The following is a 14,504-nucleotide window of genomic DNA, read 5'->3' as shown; positions in this document are numbered from 1 at the left end:
CCAAATATCTGTATAAATGCAAACCACTTATAATTACTTCTTCAAGAGCTTTCTTTCCACCACATTACAATAGTCTTGAAGTCAAGAAATCCATTTTTCTTATTTAATCTCAGCACTTTAAATAAAGTTGTTTATACATGGTAGTTTTTTTGTTAATGAATAAATTATGAAAAGTGAAGAAAAGACATATAAAGGAAGAAATGCGAAGATCAGGCAAAGTGAGTTTAAACAGTGTCTACCTTTTGGTGCAGGTGGGGACAGTGACTCTGAGAGCAGACACAAGGAAGGTATCTGGGTTACTAGATTTGTTCTCTATCCTGAACTTTTATGATTACAGTCACAAATTTTTTTTTAACTGTATAACTAAGCCTTACCCATTTTATAGTATGTAAATTATATCTCAATAAAAAAGGAGCAGGAGGATGAAGGATAGGAAACAAACAAGAAAAAGATAAAAAACAGTGCACTTTCAGATGACACAGGCTTCAACAGGAGAAAAATAATGTGGGTTTGAATAAAGATGGGAAGTATTTCTAGGTATGATAATGTGGAGGCAAGAGAAAGTCAATCACATTGATAACTCTGAGATTGAAAAAGTAAATACCAGTTATGTGAAGGAGCTAAAATATTCCTCTTGGTGGGGGTGGGGGAGAAATACAGTTAAAGCAAGGCTGGAAGAAGTCACAAAGGAAGAAGAAATTTCTACTGTGAAGAGGCTGAGAGTATTAGTCCTGTAATTGAGTGGCAAAATTACTAAACGAACTAATTTTTTGAAATAAAATGTTATTTATTTTTATACAAATCACAAAAATATACCTTTGTTGCATATGTAGGTTTTTCTATTGCTTCATCACCAATGAAGAAGTCTAGGTCGTCAACACCTTTCATCACCCTCCTTTGAGCTTGATCTCCTACTTTTGCTGACTCCTTAATAGCAATACCTTTAAAATAGAAGTTATTTATGTATGTAAAAAATTTTATTTTTTTCAAGTGAGACAAATTTTTCACTTGTATTTTTTCATAATAAAGTATTATTACATAGAACATGATCTAGTATATTTAAACTGCTAAATTAAAGCAAAAAGGTCATTAATAAAAAAATGACAAAATTCCTTTAATACAATGAAATCTCAACTTCCACCCAGAAACAAGACCTCAAATATAAAAAGCCCCCAAAAGAGAAGTACTGCTGTGGGAATGTTTCAGTTTTGTTTTTAAAAACTATGTAAGCTCTATTTTGATCTGAGTAAAACTGTAATTCCACCAAGTCAACAAAGGCTTGATGGACAATCAGAAAGAAAAAATTGAAAACCAGTAATAAAAGTAGGTAAACTGCATGGGGAAATATTTTTTTAAAACTTTTTCATATCCTGTTTGCACTACTATGAACTAGCTTACTTTTAACACTGGCGTAAGGACCTGTTAAACTTTAATCCACATATACAAAGGGAAATTTCAAATCGTTCAGGTAAAACCCACAGCAATCTCCTTATATAATTTCAAAAAACAGCATACAGTTCTAGACCTAAAACTTATAAATTTCTTAACTAAGTTGTAAATGTCTGAATCCTTGAAATTAAACAGTTCTTCATTCAAAACATCTGCATGGGGACTTTCCTGCTGGTCCTGTGGTTAAGACTCAGGTCTTCTACTGCATGGGTGCAACCCCTGGTCAGATCCTGCATGAGGAGTGCTAACAAATAAGAGCACAAACAAACCAAGTCTGAGAGTATTTTTTAAAAACATCTGAAAGATAAATTATTGAAACTGGACAGTCAGTTCAAGTGAAGTTAAAAAACATAAGTTAAAAAAACAAAAACATGCATGCACATAAGCTGATGGGCCATTCAAACAGTTACACTTTCAGTTAATAACAATTTATATCCTTAATAAGGTGTGTAGAAAATACAGAAGAAAATTCTAAAACCAATCAACTTCTAAATGCTGCTTCTCTAGCATAATACACACAGACATCCAGATGCGTCACTACAAATTTCCTAGAAGACAAAGATTATGAAAATAACTATGAATCATATCCACAGGTTTTCCAGATCAAATATCCATGTTCATCAGCGGCAATGATTATATCTGCTCATTATAAAACTACACTTGCAGCATTAAAACTAGTTGGGTAAAAAAAACTCCATAATCAAAAATCTTTTCTTTCATACACAAAAGGATTTTTAACATGCTTCAACCTCTCATAAGAAAGACAATGAAAACTAAAATTGCAAATTTTGGCAGAAAGATGAAACAGAAAAAGAATATAATGGTGATGAGAACCAAAAGTTTAAAATATCAAAATTATATGGGCTTCCAACTAAGACTTAATACAGCACTGAAGAATATAAGCAAAAGCAAATTTTGCAAGAATCAGAGTTAACACATTAGGAATCTCCTGAAATAAATGTTTTAATCACAATACAATGCCTTATAAAAAATTACAAATTAAGAGATTGCAAGCAAGATCAGCATTTTAAGAGTTGAGTTGTGTGCCCCCAAAAAGATATGTTTAGGTCCTAATTCTTACTACCTCAGAATGTGACCTTATTTGGAAACAGGGTCTTTCAAGTTAAAATGAGGTTATTAGGATGGGCTACAATCCAATGACTGGTTATCTTATAAAAATACAGAATTTGGGCATATCCATGCACAGAAGAAAAACAATGTGAAGACACATAGGGTTAGCTGTGTGACTGGAGTGATGCACATACAAGCCAAGGAATGCCAAGGATTGTCAAGACACATCAGAAGTTTTAAGAGCCAAGACGATTTCTCCCCTAGAGCTGTCAGCAAGATCATGGCCCTGTTGACACCTTGATTTCGGACTTCTTGCTTGCGGTACTGCAAGTTTCTGCTATTTTAAGCCATCTGGTTTTTGGTACTTTGCCTTGGCAGCGTTGGGAAACTAATATAAGCATACACATGGTATAAAACTAAACTCAAACATAACTAACGTCAACTACTAGTTTGCAAAAGTACTCTATTTTAGTCAGCAACAGAGCCAATATTTGTCATCAAAATCTTAAACAAACTATCAATATATTGATATGTAAAGTTGGGACAAAAGTGAAAAAAAGCAAATCTGTCCCTCCATGTAGATAACAAATATACTTGAATAAAGGGTAAAAACAACAGTACTACAAACTAATACCACTATATTCCTATGAATAAGTTATTTCATCAGTGTCAGCTAAAAGCCATTCCATGTATTGAAGCATTAGATTTAGGTAATAGCCTAAATTCACAGACAATCAATCCCTAGAAAAAAATGTATCAAAAGTTTATCAGAAGTGCAAAAGTCAAACAGGTCTGTTTCTAGAGAATGAAAGAAATATATAATAGTTCCCCCTTTAGAGATAATTTTGACACATCTTCACACATTTAACTTTGTTCTTGCCGTACATAAACAACAAAACTACTTGTTCATGTCCGATGAGTGCCCAACTGAGTCCAGAGATCTGTAGCTCAGGGAAGTCTAGTAATTTCTACCTTGTTCTCAATATCACAGACTCTGAATCCTAAGCTGCTTTCACTATTCTCTGCATGTTTATCTTTCTGTTTCCTTCTCATTTTCATAAATCAGTAAGAATACACAAAAATATTCAGTCACACAAATACTAGTGATACTTCCAAAATTAAACCACCTAGAAGTTAGCACCACCAAGGAATGGCTCAAAAAGTTTGCTGTCTGATATGCTGAAGTCTTAACCTGGTGGTAGGTCAGGTAGTTGAGAAATGTGACTATACAATGTGCAAAAGGTGAACCGTCTAAATGAGACGTCCAAAATATGTCCATCAAGGACCAGGTACATAGCCCAGGCTAACAAATAAGAGCACAAACAAACCAAGTCTGAGAGTATTTTTTAAAAACATCTGAAAGATAAATTATTGAAACTGGACAGTCAGTTCAAGTGAAGTTAACAAACATAAGACAGAACAAAAATAACCTAAGTAAGGTTATAAAGTTATTAGAGAACAGCTGAAGTCTGCATCTCTAAAGATGAGATGCCATCCTTATTTTGAAGCATGGGCTTTTGTTAGGGATGTCAACAAGCACAAGCCCCGCAAAAATCAGGAGCACAAACCAAAGGATGGTCTTTGTAAGCGTGTGATGGGAAATGCATTACTTAATAGTAACATACACACATTATTAATAGCAATATCCTCAAAGCAGAGTCCCAGCTCATTCATTTTTGTCTTTAAAAGGTATTTGGTAGATTTAGTAAATGAAGAGCTAAAAAGAGATCTGAAATAAATGGTCAGAGGTACAGAAATGAGGCCACACTTAGAACTTGGCAAATCATGTTTCTAAAGGACTAAATCTTAAAGAGTGTTGAAATGATTATTTTCTTTTTTACTTTATCAAGAAAAAGATATTAAGTCAGCTTATTTATGACTTAAGAAATACTTACAGGAAGGGATGATAAACTGTGGTTCCGTATTTCCAGCATATCCTAATTTTGTATACCTGAAAAACAAAAAGAATTTTATAAGTATTTCACTAATATCTTGGCAATTATGAATTTAATTCTTAGATTTATATTTGTTACAAAGCAAGATTCCATTCTGGGTGAATACTATACAAAATCCCATAGCTTCAATTTATTTAAACATTTCTACTTTCAAAATTATAAGTACCCATAACTTTTATTTGTTATTTGTATTTCATGTTTTACAAAACTGCTGTCTCTTGTATTACCAAATGGGTGATTAAGCCTCTGATAAAATAATATATAGTTCCATATGAGATCAATGATTTTAACAGTGAAACTCTAGATACTGAAGAAGCAACAAGAGGGAATATTTTCTTGGATAGAGAAGCTAGTAATACAGGTGGTCCAGAGAATTTTGGATAGTGTTTTATGACCTAGTCCAGTAAGAGCACACTGAGTGGCCTATAAGCAATATCTCTGCCAGACCTGGGAATGAGCATTCTCAGCACAACAGGACGAAATAGCAGCCTCAAATCACGGTCAAATTTATGACACGAAGGGACCCTGCCAACTGGAAACTGGCAATTGCCATCTACCTCTACAAAGATTAAATCATGGCCACTGCAGCTGCTGACCTTCAACACCACTGAAAGATAAGGGTGGAGATCAGGAATCAGGCACTCCGTGCTCTGGAAAAACTGGCAGAACAGGCCTTCAGAAAGTTGGATATCTTCAGGAAAAGATTTTATGAGTCCCAATTCCTGCATCTTCTCATACACAGAGAAACACTAACATTGTTAAAGATGATATCTGCTTTGGCTAATAAGAAAAATATTAAAAGTCAAAACTCAGAGTAACTATGGTTCAGACATCCAAAGAAATAATGAGGTGACACAATGGGTGTACTTTCAGGCTAGTCTTTGCATTGCTAACAAGCTGAGTTTTCTGAGACGTGTCAGGCTTGGATGCCATTGGAAATTATCAAAACAGTATCTGCTGGCAGCTAGTAACTATAATCTTACTTTTTATAAAGCCAGGCAACTGGCTACCTGGCTACAAGTCATTAAAACTAAGCAGGAATCTATGGGGCTTTAGGGTCTTTCTGTGTCCCCTGTTTCTTCCCAGGTGGCTCAGTGGTAAAGAATTTGCCTCCCAATGCAGGAATGAGTCAGGAAGATCCCCTGAAGGAGGAAATGGCAACCCCCTCCAGTATTCTTGCCTGGAAAATCCCATGGACAGAGGAGCCTCAAGGGCTAGAGTCTATGGGGTCACAAAGAGTCGGACACAACTGAGTAACTGAGTACACACAGCTTTTCATGAGAAACTGCATTTCTAGAAATTGATCCTATAGGGATATTCATAATGTACAAAGTAACATATAATAAGGCGTTTCATTACAATCTTGCTTATAATAGCAAAAGTGAAAATAAAGAGCCATCAAATGAGAAGCTAATTAAATGTTATGTTTAAACCACAGAATATTAGGTAGCTATTAAAAAGTGATTGAAAAAGCTCTTTATGTTCAGATATGGAACAATCTCCAAAATGCTTTTGTTAACTGAGCAAAATCAAGGTACTGAACAGTGTGACATTTGTAAAAAAGTAAAGGGTACAGGTAAAACATATTTCGCTGTATAAGCACAGAATATCTCTGGAAGAGTATTAAGAAATTCATAATTTTGGTTGTCTCTAGAGGACAGAACTAAGTAACAGGCAAGGGTAAAAAGTTTTTTTTATGACATATTATTTCATACCATTGAATTCATTACTATTCAAAAAAAAAAAGTATAAATTTTACAGTGTTTGCCATAATAGATTCAACCTACAGTCTTACAATGGCTTTCCTGGTGGCTCAGCAGTAAAGAATCTGCCTGCCAATGCAGGAGACATGGGTTCAATCCCTGGGTCGGGAAGATCCCCTGTAGAAGAAAATGGCAACCAATCCAGTATTCTTGCCTAGGAAATCGCATGGACAGAGGAGCCTAGCCAGCTACAGTCCAGAGGCTCACAAAAAGAGTTGGACAGAGCTTAGTGACTAATCAACATTAACAAAATAACAACAAGGATGTCTAGAAAAGCAGAGCTTCCACAAGCAGCATGTTGGCGGCTACTTAGGAGACAGCTGGATACTTTTTGGCTATAAGCAGGCTTTACAATATTTTGAGTAACACACTACACAGACAGAGTTGGACTCCATATTCAAACACACTGCTAAACAGGAGGCAGGTAAATTACTGTGATATTCTTGGATTTTAATAGTTTCAGCATAAATATTTTTTAATATTGGGAAGATCTCTCTTTGGGGTACATTTTAGCCCCCAAATTAAGTTCAAGATCTGGAAGTGCTAAACAGACTAACACATTAAAAATAAGGGGAGAACATAGACTGTTCAAAATGTGATACTGCTCCACTGACCAAATCTCTACAAAGATTCCCTACTGTACATGTTATAAAAATAAATAAAACTTCTTTGCAGGACATACAAAAGACCCCCTTTAATATTTGCCTCCTGACAACCTCTTCCAGCAGCCCTGACACCACACCACACTACCAAACCATAAAAATACTAACAATTTCCAAAAAGACCAACTCATGCCATGCCAAAGAGCCACTATCAACACTGTTTCGGGTTAAATGCCACTGCTTTTATAAGAAAACTTTCACAACCTCCCACATAGTTGATTACCTCTGTCCTTGTGAGTACAAGTATTGTTTACTAATAATTCCTAAGCCTTAATTCCTTCATTTGTACAATAAAGAGCAGTAACTTATGACTGTTCAGGGTATTTAATAGGAGACCAAGGTAAACCATTAAGCACAGCACCTGGCATAAAGGACACACTTAATACATGTCAACTCTAATTACTCTGTCCATGCATTCTCTCCAAAATTTCCATTCCCCAATAATCAGATAAAGGCCATGCAGATAACTGAACTTCTAAATACTTATCAGTTCCGTTCAGTTGCTCAGTCGTGTCTGACTCTTTGCGACCCCATGAACTGCAGCACATCAGGCCTCCCTGTCCATCACCCACTCCCGGAGTCCACCAAACCCATGTCATGTCCACTGAGTCGGTTACGCCATCCAACCATCTCATCCTCTGTCATCCCCTTTTCTTCCTGCCCCCAATCCCTTCCAGCATCAGTGTCTTTTCAAATGAATCAGCTCTTCCCATCAGGTGGCCAAAGTATTGGAGTTTCAGCTTCAACATCAGTCCTTCCAATGAACACCCAGGACTGATCTCCTTTAGGATGGACTGGTTGGATCTGCTTGCAGTCCAAGGGCCTCTCAAGTCTTCTCCAACACCACAGTTCAAAAGCTTGGCTTATCACTATGATACAAATTATCCCTGTATTCATAAATGAAAGTTAGTCTGTAGAAGATTTTTCAGATTAGTGCTTATATCTATTTTTTCAACCCTTTCACTGCCTTTTGTTTTTTTTGTTTTTTTTTTTAAAGGCAAGAAGTAGATTTATTTAGAGAGAAACATATTCCACAGACAGAGTGTGAACCATCTCATAAGGCAAGACTAGTCTTGGGAAAAACATACTCCACAGACAAGAGTGTGGGTTGTCACAGAGGGCTAATGCCCACACTTTTTATACTTCCAAATCAGTCTCTCCTTAATGTAAAACCTTCAACTGTGGTAGAATAGAACTCCTGTAATAGATGGAGGTCAGCATGATTGAACCACTTGCTCACATCCTCTGGTTTCGGTACAAAAAAATTAGAATTATTCAAACACACAAAACCACCATCAACTAACATGAATAATCTGTCCCCATTGAACTCACTAAAACTAACAGTAACCTACTTGAAGTAAGAGGGTATGTGTGTGTGCTCAGTCATTTTGTGACCCCACAGATGGTAGCCTGGCAGGCTCCTCTGTCCATGGAATTCTGGAGGCAAGAATATTGGAGTGGGTTGCCATTTCCTACTCCAGGGGATACTCCCAACCCAGGGAATCGAACCCACCTCTCTTATACCTCCAGCATTGGCAGGCAGATTCTTTACCACTGCACCACCTAGGAAGCAGTACTGGATAAAGTAGAGGCTACCATGACACTGAAAGGAAGAGGGCCAACAGTATACCTTGTCCCACCCCATCCACAGTGGGAAAAAAGAACTACTTTAACCTTATCAAAACAAAGACTTGGTTAAACCAAGTCAGTCTAAAGCTGCCTGAGGCTATAAAACCCTAAAAGACACTACTGTCTTAGCAACACAGTGGAAAAATGAATACTAATTACTCTTTCATCCAGTCCCTTCCATTTTATTCCCAAAGCTGTTCAAGCAATTATATACAACAGTACCCTAACAGAACAGAATGACTTCCTTCCAGTTCTATGACTCTCACAAAGGAGGATAATCTCCCTGAAAAGTCACTGCCTAACGAAAATCTTCAAATGAGGCTCTATGACCCACAAGATTAAGAACTTGTTTCTGTGTCTATAAAATGAGCCACTGTAAATAGTTCATAAAGTACCTTGTAGATAAAAAATTATGACTCTGACTCCTTCAGCTAAGTATTAAGATTCTCCAAAATAATCAATTCAACTTTAAAAGTGTCTCCCATCACTTACTTCCATGAACCCAACTCAAAGCCCACTGTACCTATTCCTCATTTTCCCCACATGACTTGCACATTCTCCCTCACATATTATCTGTGCTCTCACTGCACCCTCTCAAAAACCTCAGATCACAGCTTAAGAGTCTTCCATGAAGCCTTTCCTGATCATTTTAACTAAGAGTCATCTTTTCTTTCAATAAACTTCTCTCAACCATTTGATGAACATATATATACAAGCCTATGTTATTTTTATGTGTGTAAATACCATTTCCCAAGAATAACAGTAAGAAACTTGAAGTAGAAACCACATTACCATAAGAAACTTCCATTTAACAAGTTCACCAGGTAAATCAATCCTCTATTCCTGATCAAAGTAAAATTCCCTAGGTTGAGCATATTCAGCAATAACCTACTCTCAAAACAAACACCGAAAGAAGGATATAATAAACTTAATACAAAAGTCAAGACATAATCAAAACAAGTATGTTCTTCCCCCAAACATGAAGGTAACTACAGATAATATATCAACTATATGGATACACCATAACATTTAATCATTTCTATTAAATTTAAAACAAATCTAGCAAAATAATTTTTTAACTGGGGGAATGGGGGGAACAGCAGCCAAATATATTTACTAATGTTCTACTTGGAGTAGGAAATGGCAACCCACTCCAGTAGGAGCCTGGGGGGCTACAGTCCTGGGGGATCCTGGGGGGCTACAGTCCATGGGGTGGCAAACGGTAGGACATGACTGAGCAACTGAACACACATACATAATGTTCTACTGCCCTGGATTTAAATAATACCCCAAAGAACAAAATCATCTAGTCTAGATACACCAGATAGAGACCACTATATAATAATACTTGAGATTATCACAGAGGACAATATTTACACCCATTTTTAAGAAATGTAAGGGAAAATGTCCTAGTTTACTTTTACAAGTTGTTTAGCTTCTAAAAAGCTTTCCAACCCTTTACATATCAATGCATACAAGATACAGTAATGTTTGTAGAGCACATATAAATAAACTGGAGGGGAGTTGAGAACATAGCTATAAGAGGTTTGCTTTGAAACTTCACTTAAATTTTCTTTATATTAATATAAGAAAAAAATAGGAAAGACTTTAAATACTAAATTTCTTTAGAGCTTTCAAATATAAACTAGCTTTTCATTAACCTAACTTAATATTAAATATTATCAGGTTTTACACTTGAAATGACTGATTTAAGGTATTTTTACAATGAGCTGTCAAAATTCTCCAGTCACCACAGAGAAGAAACACTGTATAAGTAGATGGCAGAAGAGCTTCTCTCATTTTTTTTCTTACTCAAAAAAACTCCTCTCTCACAATTAATTCAATTTTTATAGTAAAGCAAACATTTCAAATCAAACTTTCATATTAAGAATTTCTCTGGACCCAATACAAAGTTAAAAGTTTGAAAAAAAAAAAAATTTCTGTAGGCATACACACGTTCTTCTCTTAGTTATAATACCGTTTCTTAGACTTAAAAACAAATACTGACCAAATATCACAGCAAACCATTTCTAACCTTACGTTTACAAGGCAAATTTTTGTTTTGAATTCATAGATTCTGTCAGTACACTTTATTTTTCCACAGCCCTTGCAATTTTCTACTAAGTTTTTGGGGTGTTCAAAAAGTCACTTATATAATTAAGCATGTTGGGAAAATAACAGTTAACTAAATTATACTAAATTTCAAACATTCACACACATACACACATCAAAATCTTTCTAAACTTCCCTTGTAACAGGGAAGAACAAATCTGACTCCATATTAGAGCTGTTCCTTTTATATACTTTATTAACCTTTGTGCTTTGTTTCCTATGCTTAGTCATGCTAGCTCCGCACTTTTGTAAAAAAAAAAACATTGCCTATAATCTGAAATATACAGGATAACAGATTCTCAAGGCTTCTTTGACCTTTTAGAGTATAATACCTCCTTATTCATACAGAGATAAAAAGTTGCAGAAATCTTTGGTCTTATTAAAGGCTTACAGAAATAACCTGGCGTATGTGAACAGTTGCCAACATACCACTCCATCGTTTTGCCTTTAAAAGTGCTTTGCTGAAATCTTTCAAGGAGTTAAGGGTTTGGGAGGCACACGGTACCAGTCTCCTTGCATGGCCCTGCAATAAACCTTTCTCTGCTCCAAACTCAATGTTTCGGTTCATTTGGCCTCACTGCTTGGTAACACCTTCAGGAAAAAATCTTCCTTCAGACAGACATGAGATTAAATAGCTTGGATTTTTCTTAAATTTGCCATCTGGATAACATTATTTGGTACACGACTCAGACATGGGTCAAACTTGCACAATAGCAAGCTATTTACTGAACTCCACCTACAGATCCATGTGATTGCTATCAAAATTCCAACAATTTTGGGGGGAGAAATGGAAAATCTATTCTAAAATTCACATGCAATCTCAACAGCTAAAACAATCCTGAAAAAGAACAAAGTTGGAGGTCTCACACTTTCTGATTTCAAACTTAAAAAGTTACAGTAACCAAAGCTGTGTGGCCTGACAGACATATAGACCAACTGGAATAGAACAACGCCTGGAAATAAACCCTGCCATATACAGTTGAATAATTTCTGACAAGGGTGCCAAAACTATTCAGTGAAACGACAGTCTTTTCAAGAAATGGTGCTAAGAAAACTGGACTTTAATCTTATACCACATACAACTCAAAATAAATCAAAGACCTACATGTAAACACTAAAACTAGAAGGTGATGACAACAAGGCAAAGAAAGGAAGAGGAAATAAGGGAAGGAAAGGTAAAAGACACTAACCACTTAAGAAAAAGAAATGTAAATGGCTACAAACAAAAAGATGCTCAACTCCACGAGGCTTAAAAAAAGAAAAGCAAATTAAAAGTACACTGAGATAAATTTCATACATTTGTAGTTGAAATGACAGAAAATCAAAATCATTTGTAAACAGCCACTTTGGAAAACAGTTAAACATTCATTTACCATATGATCCAGCGATCTGACTTCTAGGTATACACCCACGAAAAACAAAAACATATGCCCACACAAAGATATGTGCACATTTGTTCACAAGAGCATTATTCGTGATGGCCCAAAACTGGAAGCAAAGCATATATTCATCAACAAGAGAACAAATTAAAAAAAAAAAAGGTTGGTTAATTCATACACATGAAAATTATTCTATTAATATGAAGAATCAGGAAAATGTAACCCATTTTCCAAGGAAAAGACACTCAACAGAAGATGAAATAATCCAATGTTAGAATTAACAGATAAAGCCATGAAAGCAGCTGTGACTATCACAATGTAGTAATGACTGATGATAAATAACAAAGAAACTCTAAAACTGTAAAAAGAGCAAATGGAAATAACAGAACTGAAAAATGCAATGCCAGGTACAAAAAGTTCTCTGAATGAGCAAAGCAAAATAGAGGCAACACAGGAAATAATCAATGAACTTGAAGGCAGATCAGTAAAAATTTTTAAATCTGAAAAGAGAGAGGAAAAACATTAAAAAGATAGACACAAAGAGAAAAGAACAGACCTCAGAGACTTAGGGAACAAAAAATGAAAGGTGACACAATGAAGTTCCTGAAGGGTGGGGAGGAGGAGGCTGGGAGGGAAGTGGGTAGGAGAGAGGGAGGGGAGAAACACAGAAAAAACACAAAGAAACCTTAGGGATGTCATAATTAAACTACTAAAAATCAAAGATAAAGAAAAATCTTAAAAGCAGCCAGAGAAAAAGGCCCCAATAACAGAAACAAAAAATTCAAACTACCAGCACATTATGAGAAACTATGGAAGTCAAAAAATAGTGAAGTAATATTCCTTAAGTCTGAAAGAGGTACAAAAACAGTCAACCCAGAAATCTTTAAGAGCGAAAATATCCTTCAACAATGAAAGTGAAATAAAGACATTTTTCTAGTAAAAGAAAACCCATTGCCATTAAAACCTGAGCTAAAGAAAGTTCTTCAGGCTGAGGGGAAATGACACCAGAGGGGAAACTGTGGTATTAATGAAAAACATTAGAAATGGTAAACAGGTAAATGAGACTTTTTTCTGCTTAATTTTTGACATACTTTTGAGTATTTAAAGCAAAAATTAAATTGTATTGTGGGGTTACATATGTAGATGTAACACCTATGATAACTACACCATAAGGTAGAGGGAGTGGCAAGAGAGTTAGTATTGATAAATCTACAGAGACGCAAGGGTTCTACTCTGCATTAAGCTTTATTCACGCTAAGTAAAAAATAAAATGGCATACCCAAATCCAACTATACTAATTGTTACATTAAATGTAATAGACTATATTCTCCAATTAAAGGGGACAGACAATCAGTACAGATGAAAGAAAAAGGAAGAGAAGAAAGGAAGAGAGAGGGAGCCCCAACTATATATTGTCTGCATGGTACACACTTTAAATATGAAGATGGAGAATGAAAAAAGATGGATGAAAGGCAAAGAGTAAGCATAAGTCTGAAGTGGCTATATTAACATCAAATGAAACTTTTAAGAAAAAGAGTAATACCAAAGATAAAGAGAAATTTTATGATAATATAGCAATAAATTCGTCAAAAAGACATAACAGTCTTAAATGCTCGTGCCTATTAACAGTTACATTTCAAGCATGGATTAACAGGGGCTTCCCTTGTGGCTCAGCTGGTAAAGAATCTGCCTGCAATGGGGGAGACCTGAGATTGATCCCTGAGTTGGGACAATCCCCTGGAGAAGGAAAAGACTACCCACTCCAGTATTCTGGCCTGGAGAATTCCATGGACTGTATAGTCCATGGGGTCACAAAGAGTTGGACACAACTGAGCCTTGCACACACATACATGGATTAACAGTACAAAAAACCAAGGCTCTGCTTTTTAGAACACCTCAATGAATTTCACTGATTTGAAGACTACTCCTCAACAAGCTATGTATGATCTGATGCCTATTTACCTTCTCAGACTCATCTAGATACCCACAGTTCACTTTCTTAATCCTCAACTCCTGAAATACACTCTGTTATGTCTGAAGCAGAAAGAATAACTATTATAAAGTCTTGAAAATTGTATTTGGGAACAGAAACATAAATCCTAGCACTTATAAATGCTCCATCCTCTTTTCATTGTTGTTTTTGTTTTATCCTAATCATTTCTTTCTTCAAAGGTCCTTTTCAAATCTTCCATTTTCATCAGTCCTTTTGGACACATTTGATTTTCACAGCATGATTCCCAGGCAAAATTAGTAAGAGTCCTAAAGCCTTCCAACTTGCTATTTCTTAATAAATGGTGTGTGTGTATGTATGTGCCTGTGCATGTACATGAGTCTGTATCTTAGTATTAATTACATTACACTGTTACTTTAAAATGTCTCAAAAATACTTTCAAACCTAGTTCTAAACAGGGAAAAATACATGTTGTGAATACCCTTATATTTTCATGTCAAGTATTTTTGTCAACTATAAACAAAAATTTACAT

General features: G+C 35.6%; 1 protein-coding gene across 2 annotated transcripts in view; it reads right to left on the bottom strand.

The window, feature by feature from the left end:
• Positions 1–14,504, bottom strand: part of ACTR3 (actin related protein 3) — a 47,102-nt gene that overhangs the window by 19,724 nt on the left and 12,874 nt on the right. Inside the window, exons 2-4 of one of the 2 annotated variants that reach the window (XM_055572869.1) lie at positions 4,416–4,471; positions 1,549–1,693; positions 817–941 (exon numbers count right to left, since the gene is read on the bottom strand). In XM_055572869.1, coding sequence (XP_055428844.1) covers positions 817–888 — 72 coding nt within the window. In that variant the 5' untranslated portion in view covers positions 889–941; positions 1,549–1,693; positions 4,416–4,471. The remainder of the gene's footprint in view (positions 1–816; positions 942–1,548; positions 1,694–4,415; positions 4,472–14,504) is intronic. The other variant, XM_055572868.1, reaches the window with a different exon arrangement.

This window comes from Bubalus kerabau, chromosome 3 (assembly GCF_029407905.1).
Source record: "Bubalus kerabau isolate K-KA32 ecotype Philippines breed swamp buffalo chromosome 3, PCC_UOA_SB_1v2, whole genome shotgun sequence".
Lineage (NCBI taxonomy): Eukaryota > Metazoa > Chordata > Mammalia > Artiodactyla > Bovidae > Bubalus > Bubalus kerabau.
The sequence above is the reverse complement of the archived record's forward strand: the minus strand, read 5'-3'. Positions and strand labels throughout refer to the sequence as shown.